Below are 24,402 nucleotides of genomic sequence, written 5' to 3' on the forward strand. Positions count from 1 at the left end.
CCGGGAACAGGGAAGGGGGAGGGAAACCGGGTAGTAGGATGAACAGGGAAAGGACCAGGGAGCGTGGACGGAACCAAAGTCGAGGCAACTAATTCACCCTCAAGTCTGGGTCCCTATAACCAAAACAGGGCAACCACGGGGCATCCGGGTTGGCAACCAGCCTAGTGCATTGCAGCAACCTAAACCTAGCATGCAATGCGGATGCTGCCTGTACCCAAATATCAATGTCATTAGAATGGGTAAATTGAAGAACAAGCAGAGAGCACGACTTGCAAGACTCCAGGTCAAAGATGTTGTTGGCCCAACAGGTAGGCATGACGGAAGCAAAAATGGTGACTGTCACCCTGAGACAAGGGCACACAGCAACCCTCTTCTTCTTGATAGTAGGTGCAGTTTGCATGAAGGGTTTGTTCTCCCGATGACTGCACCAGTACAGAGGTTGGTAGAGGCGTTTATGTTGAGGATGATAAGAGTTTCAAAAGTGCTTGTTGCGTTGTGCTGTAGACAGACGAGTGGCGACTAAAACAGAGGTGTATGTTAGAGGGAGACTTGCCGCACCGTAGGGCGGTGTGTTGTGTTTAAGGCATCAGCTGATCCTTGGTACTGCTACGAGGCAGTTGTTTTCTGTGTTTAGCTGTTGGTGGCACCAGGTATAAATGTGGCGCAGGTCAGATGTGACCCAATTTGTTGGTCGACTGTAGATATAGCAACCCTCAAACTTGCCCGAGGCAAGGTAGAAATCAGAAGATGCATCCATCAGTCTAATGACCCCCCAATAGGGATTTCCAGGGCATGCAGCAGGCTGACTGCTATGGGAAACCCAGGCAAGGTTCTGGAAAACTGGCAAGGCCCAAACTAATATGGAAAGCTGCTAAAGCTGACCCCCCTGCAACGTGTACAATCATGAGGGCCTAGAGGAGGGCCACCAACACAGCAGAAGTGGACCAATAACTAAACCAGGCAAACCCCCTCCAGGCAAGGAAAACAAAAAATACAAACCCCTCAAAAGGACAATGTTTCCAGAAGGAACAGAAACAGGCCACTGAGTACGTAGGCGAGTTGTCCAGTACCTTGCACCCCTACCAGCAAACGATACCACTTCCTAACCAAGGCCAAACAAAGGCTATGAAAACCTCAGCTGGCCTCAAGGGCAGGGCAATTGCCAAGCAGCAAAGACCCCCACGGAAGCGGTTCCCGAAAGTTCTATGGAAGAGAACCCTAGAACCTAAGGGTAGTACTTACAGGGCGCCTAGGGAAGAAAACCGTAAGCACATGAAGTCCAAGTACTCTTAAATTTCTCCTGGCCACCGTGCCTCACACACAGCAGAACACACACCACTAAAGTACACAACTGCCCAGAATCTGAGGCCAGAGTCAATGACTGCCCCGGACCACATCAGTCTACGAACTGAAGTTGTTGAGTAGCTGGCACCGAGGATTCAGGGCTCCTCCCTTTCTCTCCTGGGGAGGGAAGGGCTGTGCGGACAAGTGGCATGGTGGCTGCGCGTGATGTTTGCTTGTTTCTTTAAGTAGGGGGAGTTCTGCTTCTCTGTTTGGTTGCAATTTTCTTACCATGTGGGGTATGTTTTGTTATGCCTACCTTTCCGAGTGCTAACCCCGGTCGATGGCAGACATGGAATGCCCATAAATGCATGGGGGTTTCCATAGGCCACTGCTCTCTGTACCACTCTGAGGGGTCCAGGTTCTGGCTTGTGGTCCTCGGTAGGCTGAACTACAATTGACTGATGCTCCAGACTAACACATACCAACCTGATAGCTCCAGGGAGCCAGAGGGGCTCCTCATAGAAAATTATATAAACAATATTTAGTGGCCTTAGAAAAAATTAAGCATAGCCACATTTGAACTACAAGTTAACAAAGCATGCGTGGACTCACCAAAAGGCACCGTGCCACAGAACAACCAAGTGTCCCCGAACCCAAGAGAAGGCACCGTGTGTTTTGGATGATGGGTAAATCAAGCTGCGGAGCTACTCTCCACCGCATTAATTTAAGGTTCAGATCCACTGCAGACTCGGCAAGTCTACAAATGCAAGAGGTGGTTACAAATGATGTAATGATGTTACAACAAAGATCTTAAACAACATTCTTGTCATGCTGATAAGACATATACAGCGTATGCACAAAATATTCACTCGCATATATGTATATACAAACTCTCACGTTCACACATTATTCTCACTTTGAGAAAAACACAATTCACACACAGAGATCACAATAACGTGATGCATCAAATGAACAAATCCACAAGGGCCATGACGAGGATTCGAACCTGCGTCCGGGAGCATCCCAGACACTGCCTTACTCGACTGAGTTACGCTTTGTACGCTTTAACCCTGTAATAGCTCAGTCGATTAAGGCAGTGTCTGGGATGCTCCCGGACGCAGGTTCAAATCCTCGTCACGGCCCTTGTGGATTTGTTCATTTAAAACACAATTCACTTTTAAAGTTTTGAATGGAGAAATGAAGAATTGTTTATGACATTATTAAAAGCTAAAATAGATTATATAGTTCAGATATGGACACCAAACAAGAAGCACATAAATAAACAAGAAAAGTTGCAATGACAGCTTACTAAATGACTTCTGGACTACAACAAACCTATGAAGAGTGATTGGAGGCATTATACATACCCAAGCAAATAAATATAAGGAAGGCCTGACAGCTGAGTGGACAGCGCTTCGAATTCAAAGTCCTGAGGTTCTGGATTCGATCCCCGGTGGAGGCAGAAACAAACGGGCAGTTTCTTTCACCCTGATGCCCCTGTTACCTATCAGTAAATAGGTACCTGGGAGTCAGTCAGCTGCTACGGGCTGCTTCCTGGGGGTGTGTAATAAAAAGGAGGCCTGGTCGAGGACCGGGCCGCGGGGACGCTAAGCCCCGAAATCATCTCAATATAACCTCAAGATAAAAGGGGTGATATCAGGACAGGCAGATTTGTGGCAAGACTCAATGCAGGTGACAAGAGTGTCTTTTAAACCAGCAAAGTCAAGAGCTAGAGGCCATAAATTCAAGCTTAGAACATGTGCGCCAAAGAACCAGCATTGAATGTAATGAAATGCCATTTTCTGGGCGAAACCTGGAGGCTTCACGGAGCTATACCGGGCTGATGTGTATATTTTATACTGTGGCAACAGTCAATCGATGGAGTTCTAAGCCTACTGGGGACCACGACCCAGAACCTGACCCCCTCAGAGAAGCACGAGGAGCAATGACCTATAGACATCCCCCGTGTAATTGGAAGCAGTCTATATCTGCCATCTATATCAGGTCAGGCACTCAGAAAGGTAGGAATACCAAAAACTACAGCTGGTGAAAAATTGCTAAACAAAACCCGAAAGAGTGAGCAGAACTCCCCAATTAGAAAACAAGCAAACAAGCATGATGTCACCACAGCCGCTGCTGTCTGCGCAACTCCCCCCCTCCAGGGTGGGGGAAAGGGGGAGTCCCAGAACTCCCATGCCAGCTACCCAACCCCAGTTCAGAGGATGAATATAAAAAGATGTGAAACAACCGCCAACTGGGAGGGAGGGAGGGATGCCAGGGAGCCTCCGGGTCTCACTTAGAAAATGGCACTTCATTACATTCAATGCCGGTTTTCTGTGGAAAGCCCTTCTGGCTCCCCCAGAGCTACCTAACTAAAGATAAGGAAAAGAAGGACTTACCCGGGAGGTGGCCGCCACTCGCTCTTCAACTCGAAGTTGAGACTGGCTGCAACCTGCAACCCAAGGCTACACAAGCCTGAGAAGGGCCAGGAACATTAACGAGGTACGGTGTAGCCAGGACCCTGTTTGACCTCCAAAGCCTTGTGCCCAAATGTTAGCTTAGGACATATTACCCAGCACAGCAGCCAAAGCCGCAAACTACTGCTGAAAGAGGTAGAGCGGGGGTAGAGCGGGGGTAGAGCAGGGGTAGAGTGTCCACTTTGGGGTTCGGACACCGAGCAAGTAGCGCCTGAAACCAAGGCAGGGCTGGCCACCAAGAGGTCAACAGGACTACTCTCCCCTGGTAAGTCTCCAAGTGAGCCAGGATCTGGAGCAACAGCCTAACTGGTAGGGGGGGGGGGGGGAAAGAGGTACAGGAAACACCACCTTGACCAGTCCAGTCGAAAAGTATCGACCCTAACAGCTTTGCAGTCGGGGAAGGGTGCCACATATACCGGAAAAGGCCTCGACCAAGCAGATACGAAGAGGTCCACCTCCGGGGTGCCCGAACATCCGGCATAGCCAACGGAACGAGTCGGCGTTGACCGTCCATTCTGTGGACGGCAATGAACCAGTTAGGCTGTCTGCCAGGACGTTGGACACCCCCTGGATATGAACCGCCAGGAGAGCCAAACCCCAAACTCAGCAGGCAAGTTACCCGAAGCGACCAGTCCCAAAGAGCCAAGGACCGTATTTGAACCCCCTCAGTTCAGGCAATGAACCACCTGGGAGCAGTCCGAGTGGAGCTGAATCGTCGAAGCAGTTCTATCTTTGCTGTTTTCTCACCTCTACAACAATGGTCAACACAGTTTGCTCACAACTGAATGGTCTTGGGTTTGAATCCTGGGTAAGACGAGATGTTTTGAGTACATTTCCTTATAACTGATAGCTCTTTTCACTAGATATTAAATAGGTAGTTCTAGACTACCTATTTAATACCTGGTGAAGAGAGCCAGGTAAATAGCCAGAGCCAGAGTAAATAGGTAGTTCTTGATTACTGTACCTATTTAATACCTGGTGGAAAGAGTTATCAGTTATAAGGAAATGTACTCAAAACATCTCGTCTCACCCAGGATTCAAACCCAAGACCATTCAGTTGTGAGCAAGCTGTGTTGACCATTGTTGTAGAGGTGAGAAAACAGCAAAGATAGACTTCATTGTGTTACCCATGTCTACTATCAATTGGATACTTCATGTAAGACTGATATTGGAGGTTGTAAGTCTATCTTCAACAGTGGTGTGAGAGAATGGTCTCTCCAATTTCCCCACAGCTGACTTTAATGGCTTATTGCAGTGCACAGTGCACCAAGCAGTGCATAAGGCCTATCTCTCTCTCTCTCTTACCCCTGAATGGAAAACTGTCATGTCAGGTGTCCTTAGAATTCCCACATGCCCAGGAATACATGGATCATGTAGAGGCCACCATATACCTAGGGAGAAATTAGATAATTAAGCATTTATGCAATAGCAACAATGGTCAGAGAATACAAAGGATGGAAGGTGCTAGGCGATGGAAGAAGGAATGCCGACGCGGCAGAAGAGATAAAACCGTGATCTTTGGGTCGACCCCAACCTTCGCGAAGGGGAACTGTGACGTAGTCGTGACGTGGTCATGGCATCACTTTTCTACCCATCTTGTAAGGGACAATATGATTGGATCCGGCACCTGTGCTACAACGCTATATGATTAGTTTGTAGGCCTGGTGGTTATGCTCAAGGAAGCCCTTGCACAGACAGTCTTGTGAGGAACTTTGTACATGGTTGACATGTCATTCTATCTATCGGCCAATAGATAAAAAATCCCATTCGTTCCTTACCGTCAAATTATTCTCTGCATCTCTTTCAATATACCAGCACTCGCCTAGATTCTCGACTGTGACAATATTGTTTTAGAAGTCTTCGAGAGTGACAAAAGTCTGTGAAACACCCAAATGAAACAGACTGGTAACCCCTGGTGACAAAGTGAGATTGAGATCATCTGTGACTCGGTGACCTAGAGTGAACTAAGGAAAGTGCTGCCACCTAAGTATTCTGTGTGACTTTATACACAGGCACCTGCATTGTATAATATAGCTTAGTCCGCTGCCACCACTCAAAGTCCCTCACACGTAACTATGATTGCTCTCATCCTGTAACTACACTTAGGTAATTACGTGTGCCGCCGCCAGTCGCCTGCTCCGCCCTCACTGTACTACATGACGTCATTGCCTGACCCACCCTTACCTCATGCGCCAATGCGATTTTGGGGCGTCTGTGTTCTTTATCTACAAGTGTCTACATAAGATACCACCTGTCGTCAGTGCAGAGAGAGAGCATGCCTCCTAAGAGTACCCCGCCGTGTTGGGAAAGCCTGTCATCCTATGGTGCTCTCACGTCGTACACGAGCGAAACCAGCTGTCAGGCCACCTATGAAGATGCTTGCATGAATGACTGAGTGAATGGTGAGGGTTAACCTACCTAAAAGTACAAGATCTTGTTTTCTTATTAACGTGTCTTTCTGTGTGTTGATCTGAGTGATCAACCGGAGTTCTCACCTTCTCAATACCTGACACAGGTATAGGTGGAGACTAAGACACCTGATGGTGTACACTGTGTTTATCTGTATGGTATCACGACATTACACCCCATCTGTGAATGCGAGCTTCACATACATTACACATTTAGTTATTGTGTGACATTAGTATTGTGCATCATTATTGCCCAAGTATCTTGTTTGGAATTCTTGTGACTCTTTGCACACCAGCACTGTTAGGTATGCCGTGTTAGTGATTGGCTGTCAATCGTGTTAAGCTAGGTTTTGTTCACGAGTAGATCGGAATTGATTAGATATCAAGAGTCTTGCTAATGCGATAATAGCCTTGCTGATGTCAATCTAGAAGAAATCAGTAATACAATATATATTGTACTAGTGGTTAAGTGTAAATAAACTACTGTTAAGCATTATGTGATGTTTCCGTTGAACCACTTCTAAATACTGCCATTACTCGTACTTAAGCCATCAGGGCCCAGGTGTCTTGAATCACCGAGTTGCCTATTAATCACTAAACTATAAATGATGATGATGATCCTGGGAATCCCTTAAATTGCTTCAATTGCATTGAGGAGATTCCCACGACAAGGAACCGGTGAAGCAAGTCTGAGAGGAGACCATCAAGGACCCTTATTTGACCATGCTCCCAAGCCCTGTACATGTACATGCTCTCGCAAATGCTGGATTCCGACAGCTTTGTGTAACGCCTGCCATATGCACATTGGTGATGTTGCATGCAATTGCAGTCAGAAGAAAGTAAGAAACTCGACATGTGGCCTTCCCTCCAAAAAAGAAAAAAGAAAATGCAGTATACTGAACTATATCAGATTATGGTTCCTCTGTGCTAGTGACCTTAGCCAGGGGCCCCTTTGTTTGAATAAATCGAGTATTATTATCGACTACATGTACACATTAGCAGCAGTAAGATTTTGATTCTTTATACTACTTTTTTATTACTTTCACTAATGTTTAAATGTACAGTAATATTTAGCTTAATTTTAAATAGTGTTCAGTAAAGTAATTCATTAAATACAGTCCAGTGGTACCTAGGTGTACGACTGCCCCTAGAGTACGAATTTTTGGTGTACTGTATACAACATCAAATTCATTGTAAATTTTGAATTGGTGTACGACGTTGTACTTGGAATACAAAGTCTGTTGATACATGTACGGGTCGAGTGAGCGCATGGTGCTGGGCCCAGGGCGAGGCACAATCGGTTGTTTACTAGTGTATCCCGCCTAGTGACGACTGAACTTGAATTCTTTGTAAAGAATTTCATTGTTTTTCTGCTTTTTTTGTTTTCTGAACAGCATAGTTCTTATTATATATCACACTATGGGTCCCAACATGGATGGTGGGGGAACTGGATGCATGGATGGATGGAGGGAACTGGATGGAGGGAATTGGATGGAGGGAAGTGGGGAACTGGATGGAATTGAATGGAGGGAAGGAGGGAACTGATGATGGATAAATGGAGGGAAGGAGGGAACTGGATTGATGGATGAATGGATGGAATGGAGGGAACTGACTGGATGGATGGATGGAGGGAACTGGACTGGATGGATGGAGGGAACTGACTGGATGGATGGATGGAGGGAACTGACTGGATGGATGGATGGAGGGAACTGACTGGATGGATGGATGGATGGAGGGAACTGAATAGGATGGATGGAGAGAACTGGATGGATGGATGGAGGGAACTGGATGGATGGATGGATGGATGGAGGGAACTGGATGGATGGATGGAGGGAACTGGATGGATGGATGGATGGAACTGGATGGATGGATGGATGGAGGGAACTGGGTGGATGGATGGATGGATGGAGGGAACTGGATGGAGGGAACTGGATGGATGGATGGAGGGAACTGGATGGATGGATGGATGGATGGATGGATGGATGGATGGAGGGAACTGGATGGATGGATGGAGGGAACTAGGTGGATGGATGGAGGGAACTGGGTGGATGGATGGATGGATGGAGGGAACTGGATGGATGGATGGAGGGAACTCGATGGATGGATGGATGGATGGAGGGAACTGGATGGATGGATGGATGGAGGGAACTGGATGGATGGATGGATGGATGGAGGGAACTGGATGGATGGATGGATGGATGGAGGGAACTGGATGGATGGATGGATGGAACTGGATGGATGGATGGAATTGGATGGATGGATGGATGGAGGGAACTGGATGAATGGATGGATGGATGGAACTGGATGGATGGATGGAGGGAACTGGATGAATGGATGGAGGGAACTGGATGAATGGATGGATGGAGGGAACTGGATGAATGGATGGATGGAGGGAACTGGATGAATGGATGGATGGAGGGAACTGGATGAATGGATGGATGGAGGGAACTGGATGGATGGATGGATGGAGGGAACTGGATGGATGGATGGATGGAACTGGATGGATGGATGGATGGAGGGAACTGGATGGATGGATGGATGGAGGGAACTGGATGGATGGATGGATGGAGGGAACTGGATGGATGGATGGATGGAGGGAACTGGATGGATGGATGGATGGAACTGGATGGATGGATGGATGGAGGGAACTGGATGGATGGATGGATGGAGGGAACTGGATGGATGGATGGATGGAGGGAACTGGATGGATGGATGGATGGAGGGAACTGGATGGATGGATGGATGGAACTGGATGGATGGATGGAACTGGATGGATGGATGGATGGATGGATGTAACTGGATGGATGGATGGAACTGGATGGATGGATGGATGGAACTGGATGGATGGATGGAAGGAGGGAACTGGATGGATGGAATGAGGGAACCTGGATGGATGGATGGATGGAGGGAACTGGATGGATGGATGGATGGAGGGAACTGGATGGATGGATGGGTGGAGGGACCTAGATGGATGGATGGAACTGGATGGATGGAGGGAACCTGGATGGATGGAGGGAACCTGGATGGATGGAGGGAACTGGATGGATGGATGGATGGAGGGAACTGGATGGATGGATGGATGGAGGGAACTGGATGGATGGATGGAACTCGATGGATGGATGGATGGATGGAGGGAACTCGATGGATGGATGGATGGAGGGAACTGGATGGATGGAGGGAACCTGGATGGATGGAAAGGCAGGGGGGGTGGATGGATGGTGGAAGGGGACTGGATTGATGGATGGTGAGGGGGAATGGATGGATGGGTGGTTAGAGGACTGAATGGATGGGTGGTTAGAGGACAATGGATGGACAGTGGGAGAACTGGATGGATAGGGAGGGTGGATGGATGGATGGATAAGGAGGGTGGGTGGATGGATGGATAAGGGGTGAGTGGATGGATAAAGGGTGAGTGGATGAATGGATGGATGGATGGATAAGGGGGGGGTGGATGAATGGTGGAGGGGGGACTGGATGGATGGTGGGAGGGACTGGATGGATGGTGGGAGGGACTGGATGGGTGGATAGATGGATGGTGCAGGAATTGGATGGATGGTGGGAAGGAATGGATGGGTGTATGGATAGTGCAGGGACTGGATAGATGGATGGTGGGGAAACTAGAGGAATGGTGGAGGTAACTGGATTGATGGATAGGGGGGTGGATGGATGGATAGGGGATGGATGGATAAATGGATGGATAGGGGGGTGGATGGATGGATGGATAGGGGGTGGATGGATGGATAGGGGTGGGTGGATGGATGGATGGATAGGGGATGGATGGATGGATAGGGGATGGATGGATGGATAGGGGATGGATGGATGGATAGGGGTGGGTGGATGGATGGATAGGGGTGGGTGGATGGATGGATAGGGGTGGGTGGATGGATGGATAGGGGGTGGGTGGATGGATGGATAGGGGGTGGATGGATGGATGGGGGGTGGATGGATGGATGGGTGGATGGATGGATGGATAGGTGGATGGATGGATGGATAGGGGGTGGATGGATGGATAGGGGGATGGATGGATGGATAGGGGGGGTGAATGGATGGATAGGGGGGGTGAATGGATGGATGGATAGGGGGGGTGAATGGATGGATGGATAGGGGGGTGAATGGATGGATGGATAGGGGGGGTGAATGGATGGATGGATAGGGGGTGGATGGATGGATGGGGGGTGGATGGATAGGGGGGGTTGATGGATGGATAGGGGGGTTTGATGGATGGATAGGGGGGTGGATGGATGGATGGACTAGGGGGGTGGGTGGATGGATGGATAGGGGGTGGGTGGATGGATGGATAGGGGGGTGGGTGGATGGATGGATAGGGGGGTGGGTGGATGGATGGATAGGGGGGTGGGTGGATGGATGGATAGGGGGGTGGGTGGATGGATGGATAGGGGGTGGGTGGATGGATGGATAGGGGGATGGATGGATGGATGGATATGGGGGGTGGATGGATGGATAGATAGGGGGGATGGATGGATAGGGGGTGGATGGGTGGATAGGGGGGGTGGATGGATGGATGGATAGGGGGATGGATGGATGGATAGGGGGGTGGATGGATGGATGTATAGGGGGGGGTGGATGGATGGATAGGGGGGTGGATGGATGGATGGATAGGGGGGGTGGATGGATGGATGGATAGGGGGTGGATGGATGGATAGGGGGGTGGATGGATGGATGGATAGGGGGGTGGATGGATGGATGGATAGGGGGGTGGATGGATGGATGGATAGGGGGGTGGATGGATGGATGTATAGGGGGGGTGGATGGATGGATAGGGGGGTGGATGGATGGATGGATAGGGGGGGTGGATGGATGGATGGATAGGGGGTGGATGGATGGATAGGGGGTGGATGGATGGATGTATAGGGGGGGTGGATGGATGGATGGATAGGGGGGATGGATGGATAGGGGGATGGATGGATGGATGGTGGGGTGAACCTCCATGCCCGACACCGCACCCCCTTCTCCACTATCCCCCTCCCGCCCATGGACTCTCTGCTACCTCCATCCCCCCCTCACACTGAACCCCTCCCAGCTGTACCCTCCCAGCCACATCCGTATGGTGTCAGTACAGAAGGCTTCAGTTGCTACCACAACTGTGAATGCTTGACTGCCTTTGGTTATGACTGCCTGTGACTGGTCTTGACTGTGAATGCTTGACTGACTTGTGAATGGTTCTGACTGGCTGCCACATAACAGACGGTGAAATGTTTGAAAGGAAAATCATGGGTTCATATCCAGGCCGGGGAGGATTTACTGGGCGCAATTCCTTAACTGTAGCCTCTGTTTAACGCAACAATAAAATGTGTACTTGGATGAAAAAACGATTCTTCGCGGCAGGGGATCGTATTCCAGGGACCTGCCCGAAACGCTACGCGTATTAGTGGCTCTACAAGAATGTAACAACTCTTGTATATATATCTCAAAAAAAAAAAAAAAAAATCTGGAACCAGTGATGTAGATACGAAAGTGTTTAAGGCAAGCAGCGGATGGTCTCACCAACACCGCTCCTCCCTCCTCTTCACCCTCCCCATACACCAACACTGTTCCTCTCTCCTCCTCACCCTCCCCATACACCAACACTGTTCCTCTCTCCTCACCCTCCCCATACACCAACACTGTTCCTCCCTCCTCTTCACCCTCCCCATACACCAACACTGTTCCTCTCTCCTCCTCACCCTCCCCATACACCAACACTGTTCCTCTCTCCTCCTCACCCTCCCCATACACCAACACTGTTCCTCTCTCCTCCTCACCCTCCCCATACACCAACACTGTTCCTCTCTCCTCCTCACCCTCCCCATACACCAACACTGTTCCTCCCTCCTCCTCACCCTCCCCATACACCAACACTGTTCCTCTCTTCTCCTCACCCTCCCCATACACCAACACTGTTCCTCCCTCCTCCTCACCCTCCCCATACACCAACACTGTTCCTCCCTCCTCCTCACCCTCCCCATACACCAACACTGTTCCTCTCTCCTCCTCACCTTCCCCATACACCAACACTGTTCCTCTCTCCTCCTCACCCTCCCCATACACCAACACTGTTCCTCTCTCCTCCTCACCCTCCCCATACACCAACACTGTTCCTCCCTCCTCCTCACCCTCCCCATACACCAACACTGTTCCTCCCTCCTCCTCACCTTCCCCATACACCAACACTGTTCCTCTCTCCTCCTCACCCTCCCCATACACCAACACTGTTCCTCTCTTCTCCTCACCCTCCCCATACACCAACACTGTTCCTCTCTTCTCCTCACCCTCCCATACACCAACACTGTTCCTCTCTTCTCCTCACCCTCCCCATACACCAACACTGTTCCTCTCTCCTCCTCACCCTCCCCATACACCAACACTGTTCCTCTCTCCTCCTCACCCTCCCCATACACCAACACTGTTCCTCTCTCCTCCTCACCCTCCCCATACACCAACACTGTTCCTCTCTCCTCCTCACCCTCCCCATACACCAACACTGTTCCTCTCTTCTCCTCACCCTCCCCATACACCAACACTGTTCCTCTCTCCTCCTCACCCTCCCCATACACCAACACTGTTCCTCCCTCCTCCTCACCCTCCCCATACACCAACACTGTTCCTCCCTCCTCCTCCTCACCCTCCCCATACACCAACACTGTTCCTCTCTCCTCACCCTCCCTATACACTTGGCGGTGGACTATATGTATTTATGATCATTGGTTTATCATCCTCATGGCAGATCTCTAGTGCTATTACTTCAACTTCTTGTGGATTGGCAATCATTATTTCGTTTACCTTTAGGTGTTCTTTCACCAGCACAGCAACACCACTGCCTTTTTTAATTTTTCTATCCTGTCTCCAAACTGAGTAGCCCCTTGGGAATATGACCTCATTTAAAATATCATCTTCAAGTTTTGTCTACGTGAGTGCAACAATGTCTGGTGTCTGCAGCTGTATTACATCACTTAACTCCAGTATCTTTGATCTCACTCCATCTACATTGGAGTATACAATTTTCAGGAACATGTTCCCCCTCTCCTTATTCTTCACTCCCCCTCTCTCTAGCAATTTGGTTGGTTTGCCTTTTTGTACCATTTTACTGGCCTGCCTACCCCTATCACTTTGTAGAAAAAAGAATTGATTTCTTCTTCGTTTCTGCTCTCATTTAGACGTTTTGCCTCTACGAGGTTTAGTTTCAGCTTCTCTGTCTTCTCTTGAAAGATCTCGTCTTAACGACCACACTTTCCCATCCTAATCACTTTGTAATTTTCTAGCATTCCATAGTACTACTTCCATCTGTTTGGCACCGTTTAGGGTGATCCTCAAATGTCGATCTATCCCTATTATGTACCTGCCTATTCTCCTGTAGTCACACATTCTCTATGGTAGTAAGACCTTCCACGAGGCCAACAATTTTATCTACTACTTTCACTTCTTCTACAACTCTTTCTGACCTAGATGTAACCTCCTTTTCTTTGCAACCAAAAAGTGTGTGTGTGAGGGGGGGGGGGGGTGTTTTCAGCATGTAACTGTGACTTATTCTTTGTATAATAAAATGTATTTGTTTATATACACATCACAAACATTTTCATTTGAAAAAAACTGAGAACTTACTTTGTTGGGTCCATACTGGCAGACAAATTCACCATGCGAGGTCCCATTTTGCCCCGCTCGTTCTTCTCCCAGCCAAGAAATGGTGGCAAGTCAGGTGGATTGTCTGGGTCATCTATCCTTCCTAAATCCACTTCAAGTACAAGACTGTGAGTTGCATCTTTAATGCCGTTTCTTATTCGTATTCGCAGGCACAGAATCTTGTGAGTGGACCACAAGTTTGACCTGATTAAAAATTAATATTTCATCAGATAAAGTTACACTAATTTTAAGAAATTAATGTGTTTTTTAAATTTACTAATGTGATTATTATATATATATATATATATATATATATATATATATATATATATATATATATATATATATATATATATATATATATAATAATAATAATAATAATAATAATAATAATAATAATAATAATAATAATAATAATAATAATAATAATGCTGTACCTAGTGGCCAGAACGCAGTACTCGGCCTAATATGCAAGGCCCAATTTCCCTAATAAGCCAAGATTTCCTGAATTTATATATTTTATTTTTCAATTTTTTTCTTATGAAATGATAAAGTTATCCATTTCATTATGTATGAGTTAATTTGTTAAAATTTTAGTTAAAACTAACGTAGCTATATGACCGAACCTAACCAACCCTACCTAACCTAACCTATCTTAACCTAACAAACTAACACAACCAAGTCAATAATTTATGTTCTTAATATAACAATAATAATTAAAATAAACTAATTGGAAACAATTTATTGAAATTAAAGAGAATCACTCTGCCAATTAGGCAAATCGGGCCTTGCACAGTAGGCCGAGAAGTGCCTTCTGGCTACTAGATACGACATTTATTTATATATCATTAAATTATATATATGTATGTATGTACTGTATGAATGTACTATATGTATGTACTGTATGAATGTACTATATGTATGTACTGTATGTATGTACGCATGTACAGTACAACCTTGATTTGGCACACTATATGGGACCAACCCCAGTTCACTGCAGTGATGGATTCATTGCAAGAGGTGACCTTCAGGAGGTGTTTGCATCAGTTTTTTTTCTTGTACACAAAAATGCATCATCATATTATATACTGTACCTATATATTACTACTCTACTAAAAAAACCCAGCGTTGAATGTAATGGAACGCCATTTTCTGCGTGAGCCCCGGAGGCTCCCTGGAGCTTATCGGGCTAATGTATGTTATATTAGACCGGGACATTAGCCAAGGAGTTCAGACCTACCAGGGACCAGCACCAGAACCTGGCCCCTTCAGAGAGGTTTCAGGAAGCAAGGGCCCTGGAAAACCCCCTTATGGTTGGGGTTTTCCTTATCTGCCATCGACTGGGGTTAGGCACCCAGAAAGGTAGGCATAACAAAACAAACCCCGCATGGTAAAAAACTAAAACAAAACCGAACAGAGGTAGAAACTCCTTACAATCCCAAGGAAACAAGAAAACAAGCAAACATCACACTTTACTGCCGCGCCGATCGTCCACACAGCCCTCCTTGCCCCGAGAGGGGATGGGGGGAGCCCCGGACCTCACCGCGCCGGCTGCCTAGCATCAGTTCGGAAGCTAAGCTTCAACCAACGCGATAAAACACTGAATGGTGGGAGGGAGGGTTGCCAGGGAGCCCCCGGGGCTCACCCAGAATATGGCGTTTCATTACATTCAACTCTAGTTTTCTGTGGCGAGCCCCTACGGCTCCCTGGAGCTTCATACCCAAAGAGAAGGAAAAGAAAGGGCTGACCCAGGAGGCGGCCGCCACAAACTCTGCAACGCGAAGCCGAGACAACAGGCTGCAACCTATGACCCAAGGCAACAAGAACGCACAGTAGCAGACATGCGCATAAAGAACGGGTGGCCAGGAACCTGTGCGACCCTCAAATCCTCGTGCCCGAAATGAGCCCTAGATGTCACCAACACTGCAGCAAAAGCTGCAAATGTCCAAACAGCACGGGCGCAAGGATAGACCACAGGCTGGAAGACTTAAAAACTCTGCGGACGACCTGGGAGACCCGAGCCCTGAAACAGGGAACGAGGGGAACCAGATCAACCCAAAGCGCATCCCCAGACATGGTACGCAGGTAACGGCAAAGAGGCGCAACCGGACAACACAGGACGCACCCCTGGCCGAACCAATCAAGCATCAATAACCCAAGGACTCCTCAGGAAAGCAGCCATCTCGACCGTCGCCAGAAGGCATAAAAAAAAGAGGCTGCAAATGTACAAACCTACCACCAGTACCAAAGAGCAGAAACCTCTGTACTGGAAGAGCCGGAAGCTCCCCGACCCGCAGAGGCCCATGCCTATGGCCTATGAAAGATGGCCTATGAAAACCAAACTTGAACTGAAGGGGTTACCACAAACTGAGGAGAAGATGATAAGAGGGCACCCTGATCAAGGACCAGGACAGGCTCAGGCGATGCATGAGCAGGCCAGAGGTGAAACAAGACACGAGAAATCGTACGGAACGGGGCAGATGTGACGTCCACCCGGAAACGCAATTTTGTGCGGCTCCGCCAGCGCTACACAAAACGAGGCGACAGTAAGACACATCAAATAACTAGTCCTGAAAACCCAAGAAAGGACAAGACAATCCGATGCAAAAGAGAAGACAACTGTTACGACTCTGGGTTCCTCAGTTGGAAACCAGAGGTCAAATTGAGCTAAATAAACTACTTTATATTATGTGATGCGCTGGTCGACGTGTGTCTGTATCTTCCCTGCCAGATGATTCTTGTTTCTCACAGAGCATTTAAAGACTGAGCTGGTGGTTAATTATTAATTATTAAAATAGGCATTAACTATGTTTACAAATGATTAGAAAGTATTAGTAAAGTAGATCTGAGTAAACTTGGATATAGGGCCGCTGTACGATTAGCCGAGTAGTCGGCCGGCAGTGAGTCAGCTGGTGGGAGCTGAAACTCGTGGCTAGCTTTCTTCTCTGGGCTGGCGTCGTGGTGAAAACAACCTTCTCCCCTTCCTACTGCTACTCTCCCTTACCTATTTCTGTGTCTAGTTTACCAAGATAATAAGTACTGTATTGTGTCCTCATTTTCTGGCATAAGCGTGTTCTATGTGTAGAGTATTACTGTGTATTAATTAGGTGATCACTAGTGTTTATATTGCTAAGTTACTCTAAGGGGGTCCCAGTGGAACCACGTGGGCTCCAGTAGTACCAGTAAGCTACCTAGAGTCTTTGCTAGTGTCCCTTGCCTAATAGACTTTACCCTAGCTTGTGCTCATTGTAAAACCTTGTATCCTGCTTATGTTGACCAAGGCTTTTAACGTAAGATAGTGTGGTAAAATAATTATTGTTATTGGTGTGAATGTATATGGGGGGTTGTTAAGGGTTAATAAATAAGTTAGTTAGTTTTAAAGGAGTATCCATTCATCCTGAGTAGGAGATCTATGATCTACCTCTAGGTTGACATTTTCAGTAAGCCACTATAATTATTACTCCTATATTTTTATTGGGGGGCCGGGCCTTTAAGATCTCCATTACTTTGGATACATCTTGATGCTTACTGCTGACCCTACACCAATATAATACTAGATCCCCCATAGCACACACATTAAACCGTAACAACCTACGAAGAGCAAGAAAAAGGTGCATAGAAAACACCAGGAACGTCATACTGTCGCTGAGACGAAGCTCACAGGTTGGACACCATGAACGAAGCCATCTGATCACCATAGAGATGGTGATACCCGTGTCAAAATACCAAATGTGAAGAGCCAAGGAGAAGGCCAAACCAGTCACGTATAGGACCGGTCCGACCTGCCGAAAGAGGCGGAGCCACGGGAAAACGCCCTGGGTTTGGACCCCTATCAAGCAGCGTCTGAAAATAAAGCTGGGCCGGCCACCAAGGGACCATGAGGACTACTCTCATTGGGAATGGACTTCAACTGAGCCAAAACCCAAAGCAACAGCTGGACCGGGAGAAGAGGAACAGATACCCCTACCTCAACCAGTCCTGCCGAAAGGCATCCAGCGTGAACACCTCGCAGGCGGGTAAGGGGGCCATGTACAATGGGCGACGCCTAGACCACGCCAACGCGAAGATGTCCATGGCCAGGAGTCAATACGTTCGGCAGAGCCAACGAAACGAGTCGGCGACGACTGGCCAATCCGCAAACATAGGAATGAACCGAGACAGGCTTTCCGCCAAGACGTAGGACACACCCCGGACATGAACCTCATGGTTAGCCAAACCCAGAGAATCCAGCAAACGAGCCACTCTAAGGGACCAACCCCAAAGGTCAAACACCTAAGAGAAACCCTGTTTCTCTTAGGTGTTCTCTCTCTCTTTCACAACAGTCAGTGTGGATGGAGTTCTAGGCCTACCAGGGACCACAAGCCAGAACCTGGGCCTCTCAGAGAGGCACGAGGAACAATGGCCTATAGAAATGCACATGTGATTAGGAGCATTCTATATCTGCCCTCAACCAGAACAGGCACCCAGAAAAATAAGCGCCCCAAAACAAACCCTATTCTGGTTAAAACAACGAAAATAGCCAAACGAGTGGACAGAACTCCAAATGAAAAGAAGCAATCAAGCAAGACCCCGTGAGGGGAATGGGGAAACCCAGACCCACTGCGCTGGTGATCCAAGCACTAGTGCTTAGGCTGGATGTTAAAACACGTGAAAACCGCTGACCTGGGGAAGGGAGGGTTGCCGGTGAGCCTCCGGAACTCACCCAGAAAATGTCCTTTTATTACATTCGACGCTGGTTTTCTGGGGGAAGCCCCTACAGCTCCCCAGAGCTACTTCACCAAAGACAAAATAAGAGGGACTTGCCTTGGAGGCGGTCGGTGCTTGCATCTCAACTCGAAGTTGAGACAACTGGCTGCAACCACCAACCCAAAGCAACACAGGCCAGACTAGGCCCAGGAACATTCACGAGGTAGCATGCAGCCAGGACCCTGTTCGACCGCCAAAAACCCTGTGCTCGAATGTCAACCCAAGACATGTTACCAAATATGGCAGGAAGAGCAGCAAACTTACGAACGTCATGGGCACGAGGATAGACTGCAGGCTGGCTAGACCAAATAATCCTGTGGACAACCTGAGAGACCCAAACCTGGGAACAGGGAAGAAGGGAAACTGGATCAACCCAAAGCGCGTCCCCGGCCACCGAGGCCGTGGCGCTCAAATAACGGCGGAGCGCCACAACTGGACACAACACATGATGAACCCCCGGCCTGACCCACCAAGCATCAACAACCCAAGGGCTAACTAGAAAGCAGCAGTCTCATTCTTCGCCAGAAAAGAAGGAGATGGCTGAAATGAACAAACCTATCACCACGACCAAAACAGCAAAAACCCCTTTGCTGGAGGAGAGCACAAAGCTCTCCGACCCGACCCCCAAAGGCCAATGCCAACAAGAAAAGAGCCCTAGAAAGAGAATCCTGAACCGAAGGAGCCACAACAAACCGAGGGAAGACAAATATGATAGGTCTAGGGACACCATCCAAGTGTCCTGTTCCAACAGAAGTTGATCCTGGGACAGAGTGGTCATCTAAAAGGAGGGGCAAGAAACCCAGGGGTTCAGACGGGACAAGTCCAGAATGAACCACAGGTCCGGACAGTCCTGTTTCGGAACTGGAAACAGGCAGGAAAACCACCTGAGGGACGTCATCGTTTCAACCATGCCCAAGCACACCCACTCCGAGACGACCCAACAGAATGCAGGAGAGGAAGCCTGCCCTGCCAGCCCTGATCCTACCGAAGGAGGAAGGGCCATCCAACGCCACCGCAGGCCGCAGAAAACGACTTGAAACGCCCACAAATCCTGAGACTAGGCGCAAGTGAACATCAAGCCTCCCTCCCCCCCTCTCCCTGTTAATGGGGCGAACCGCGAAAGGCCCGACGCCCCTTACGAGAACCCGACCTGCACACAGAGTGATCACTGCACCGACCAGACACAGACAGTTCCAAAGGCGGCACCGGCCCAGAACCTGACGCTTGTGGCCCCCCTCAACGAGCAGAACCCCGAAGCCTGACCCCTCCGGGAGGAACCCCCCCCTTTGGGACCCCCCGGACAACCAACAAGTCGGACATTGAACGACAGCTGAAAATACTGAAGCCACCTGAAGATACTTTTCCACCACAGAGTTCGCAAACAGCAAGGGACAAAAAGGAGAAGACAACCTAAGAGAAAGGGCCCAAGCGAATTCCAAAGAGGAAGCGAGTACAGCATGCCGACACTGAGATGGGCAGCGAAAAACCGCGACATCGCATCCTGCAGGATCAGCGCAAACAGGGGTGCTTACCTTTCTGGGTGCCTGTCCCGGTCGATGGCAGATATAGAATGCTCCTAATCACACGTTTATTTCTATATGCCATTGCTCCTCGTGCCCCTCTGAGGGGGGGCCAGGTTTTGGCTTGTGGTCCCCCGTAGGCCTAGAGCTCCATCCATGCTGACTGATGCCAAAAGTTAGGGATATGCATACTGTATTAGCCTGGACAGCTCGGGGAGCTGTAGGGGCTTCCCCCAGAAAATTCTGTGTTGTATAAACACAATATTATACTGTGTTATACCATATTATATACAGGTATATAATATATAACATACAGAGATATATATATATACAGATATACAGGGAATTATACCCTGACATACTAAAAACAGCAGATATAGCACCACTCCATAAAGGAGGAAATAAGGCAGAGGCAAAAAATTACAGACCGATAACACACACAAAAATCTTTGAGAGCGCGCTAAGTAGTAACACAAAATACATGGAATCTCCATAACCCCGGACAACATGGTTTCAGAACAGGGTGCTCTTGCCTATCAGTTGCTGGACCACTATGACATGGCCTTAGATGCCATGGAAGACAAGCAAAACGCTAATGAAATTTACACAGATTTTGCAAAAGCCTTTCGACAAATGTGACCATGGTGTTATTGCACACAAAATGCATGCAAAAGGAATTACCAGAAATAGGCAGATGGATCTACAATTTCCTGACTAGCAGAGCTCAATGTGTAATAGTCAACAAAATAAAATCCTGACCATCAAACGTGAAGAGCTCAGTCCCCCAGGGTACTGTACTTGCTCCAGTACTTTTTCTCATCCTCGTATCAAACATAGACAAAAACACAATCTATAGCACTGTATCATCCTCTGCATATGATACAGTGTTGATAGATTATTTCTATGAGAGTAGACAACATAGAGAACATAGCAAACCTCCAATCAGATGTAAATCAGGTCTTTCAATGGACTACTGTACAGAAAATAATATGGTATTTAATGAAGATACGTTCCAGCTATTGCGCTACAGAAAAAAAAAAAATATAAAAACAGAAACCACGTACAAAGCGCAGTCAATTGAAAATTGAATGAAAAAGCAATGTAAAGGATTTGGGTGTACTCATGTCGGAAGATCTTACCTTTAAAGAACACAATAAAGTAGCCATCACAACTGAAAAAAAAAAAAAAAAAAAAGACAGGGTGGATAACAAGAACTTTTCAAACTAGAGATGCTATACCCATGATCATACTTTTCAAGACGCTGGTGCTTTCTAGAGTGGAATACTGCTGCGCAATAACAGCCCCTTTCAAAGCTGGAGAAATTGCTGACCTGGAGAATGTACAGAGATCCTTTACTGCTAAAATCCACTATGTAAAACATCTAAACTATTGGGACCGACTAAAATGCCTAAATCTATATTCTCCTGAGTGCAGGCAGGAGAGATCTTATCTTGAGGTTATCTTGAGATGATTTTGGGGCTTAGTGTCCCCGAAGCCTGGTCCTACATAATACATATGTAGGTGGAGATACATAATAATTTACATGTGGAAAATATTAGAGGGGCTGGTCCCAAACCTGCACACAGAAATAACACCACACGAGATCAGAAGGCATGGCAGGATGTGCAGAATACCCCCATTGAAGAGCAGAGGTGCAATAGGGTACTCAGAGAGAACTATCAACATCAGAGGCCCGAGACTGTTCAACACGCTTCCACTACATATAAGGGGCAAAACTGGCTGACCCCTCAGTGTTGTTGGGAGAACTGGATAAGCACCTCCAAAGGATACCTAATCAACCAGGCTGTGATTCATACGTCAGGTTGCAAGCAGACATGTCCAACAGCCTGGTTGACCAGTCCAGCAACGAGAAGGCCTGGTCGACGACTGGGCCACGGGGACGCTAAACCCCGGAACCACTTCAAGGTATAGTTTTATTTACCTTATTGTTGGAGTATGTCCATCTTGAATTCTCAGAGAGTTGTGAATACAGTACAGTAAATATGTACAGTACTGTATTATGTAAGTACATAGCACTGTATTGATAATGTAGTTCTACTGTATGTTGAGTACTACAATACAGTTTATGAAAACTATTGTACACTAAAATTAATGCAACTTTAATTTTAACACTTTAATGCTACTGTATGTACTTAAATTTAACACTTGTTCTAACTGTACACTCCACACACGATGTTCTTAGATGTTTGCATCAGCTTTGCTGGTGCTCGCTGCTGCTGTGTTCAGTTTCAGCTGCTTAATGATTCTCCAGTAATTTTCCTGTTCTTAATATTATGCCTATTCTTAACTCTTTCCAACCATTCTTCACTAGCTCGAAAATATGGAACATTCATCTATGAATATCAATCATATCATCATGAATGGATCGATGGTTGACTGGCTGGCAGGCTTTGGTGGATAGGCGGCTATTTGGGAAGACAGTGTGAATGGGTTTGGGCAGGCGGATGGGGACTACCTGGATGGGTTTTTGGGCAGGCAGATGGGGGATAACTGGATGGGTTTTTGGGCAGGCAGATTGGGGATAACTGGGTGGGGTTTTGGGCAGGCAGATTGGGGCTACCTGGGTGGGTTTTTGGGCAAGAGGATGGGGGGGGGGGGTGGCTACCTGCGCGGGTTTTGGGCAGGCAGATGGGTGGCTATTTGGGCGGGCGGATGGGCGGCTATTTGGGCAGGTTTTTGGGCAGGCGGATGGGCGACTAACACCGAGGAACTAGGTTTAATATCCTACAGTAGGCTGAAGTTTAATCCACATCCAGTAACAAATTTCTTTCAAATATTGGATTTATATCATTATTGTACTGTATATATATTTTTGGGTTACATATTTAGTTTAGCAACATTATTAGGAAAATAAGAGCTATAAAAATAATTATTTTAGAAATGATTTATTAATTTTATTATTTCAAGGTCGTAGTTCACTGAACTGTAGGGACGAATTCGAACGAAAAACACATGGTGCTGTGTGTACAGGGAATAGACCAGCCCACCTGCGCTCGAGTTGTTTTGCTAGTGCCAATAACAAATAATTTCTCAAATAGCTTATGTTTATCATATTTACAGTATATTCTTTGTTTTAGTTAGTTTAGAAATATAATCAGGATAATAAAGAGCTATTAAAACACCGGTTTTAGAAATGATTTATTAATCTGAAACTTTCAAAGTCATGGGTCACTGAACTGAACTACTGCCATGGGTCATGGGTAACTGAACATATCAGTCATGAGTCACTGAACTATGATGACACAGACGAAAGAAAACCAAGTGAGGTTTTCAGTACAGTATTCCCCTATCTGTCCACCCTCATTCATCTTGTTTCATTACAGAAAATGTCTGTAAGAAGATTTCAACACATGTAGCTAGCTATTCATGCTTCAGCCTTTAAATTAATTTACAAAGATACGTGTGCCACAAATTAGTGAACGAAAATCATGGAAACTCAGTCGTTCACTTTTGTACTGTACATCAGTACATCAAACTGGCTGGTGTTTGGTTAAAATGGTTCACTTGTTGTGTGGATCACTCTGGCTGGTGTTTGGTTAATATGGTTCACTTGTTGTATGGACCACTCTGGCTGCTGTTTGGTTAATATGGTTCACTTGTTGTATGGACCACTTGTCCACTTGTGTGATCCAACTTGTCATATGAAGGAATTATTAATTGTAACCTGTGATAGAATGGGAAAATTTTACACCACTCTGTGAACTCTGTCCCAACATCGTAAGCAAATCAGCACGTCCCCTGCTTCGGCGAACCAGAGTACAATGGGGCCTCGACTTACGATGCTAATCCGTTCCAAGAGACGGATCGTAAGTCGAAATATCGGAAGTCGAAGTGATTTTTCCCATAAGAAATAAAGGGATTTGAATTAATCCGTTCCCCACCCTCCAAAATATTAACATAAAAATACATTTTATAATGAATACTGTTTTTTTCTAACTACAATACAGTACCAAAGTGTCTCTTACCTTTATGGAGGGCTCTTGATGGTGTATGGAAGATGGTGATGAGGGGGGGAGGAGGAGAGTTGTTACTGTTTGGAAGGGAAGTCCCCTTCCATTATCACATCAGGCAGTGATGTTTTCTCTGGGGTTTCTTTCTTGAGATTATCTTGAGATGATTTCGGGGCTTTAGTGTCCCCGCGCCCCGGTCCTCGACCAGGCCTCCACCCCCAGGAAGCAGTCCGTGACAGCTGACTAACTCCCAGGTACCTATTTACTGCTAGGTAACAGGGGCATTCAGGGTGAAAGAAACTTTGCCCATTTGTTTCTGCCTCGTGCGGGAATCGAACCCGCGCCACAGAATTACGAGTCCTGCGCGCTATCCACCAGG

At 47.2% G+C, this 24,402-nt stretch overlaps 1 protein-coding gene across 3 annotated transcripts in view; it reads right to left on the reverse strand.

Moving 5' to 3' along the window:
* Atg7 (Autophagy-related 7) overlaps positions 1–24,402 on the reverse strand; it is a 94,504-nt gene that overhangs the window by 41,540 nt on the left and 28,562 nt on the right. For all 3 annotated transcript variants that reach the window (XM_045742805.2, XM_045742806.2, XM_069322786.1), the window contains exons 8-9: positions 13,769–13,990; positions 1,897–2,041 (exon numbers count right to left, since the gene is read on the reverse strand). In XM_045742805.2, coding sequence (XP_045598761.2) covers positions 1,897–2,041; positions 13,769–13,990 — 367 coding nt within the window. The remainder of the gene's footprint in view (positions 1–1,896; positions 2,042–13,768; positions 13,991–24,402) is intronic.

This window comes from Procambarus clarkii, chromosome 11 (genome assembly GCF_040958095.1).
Source record: "Procambarus clarkii isolate CNS0578487 chromosome 11, FALCON_Pclarkii_2.0, whole genome shotgun sequence".
In the NCBI taxonomy this organism is placed as follows: domain Eukaryota; kingdom Metazoa; phylum Arthropoda; class Malacostraca; order Decapoda; family Cambaridae; genus Procambarus; species Procambarus clarkii.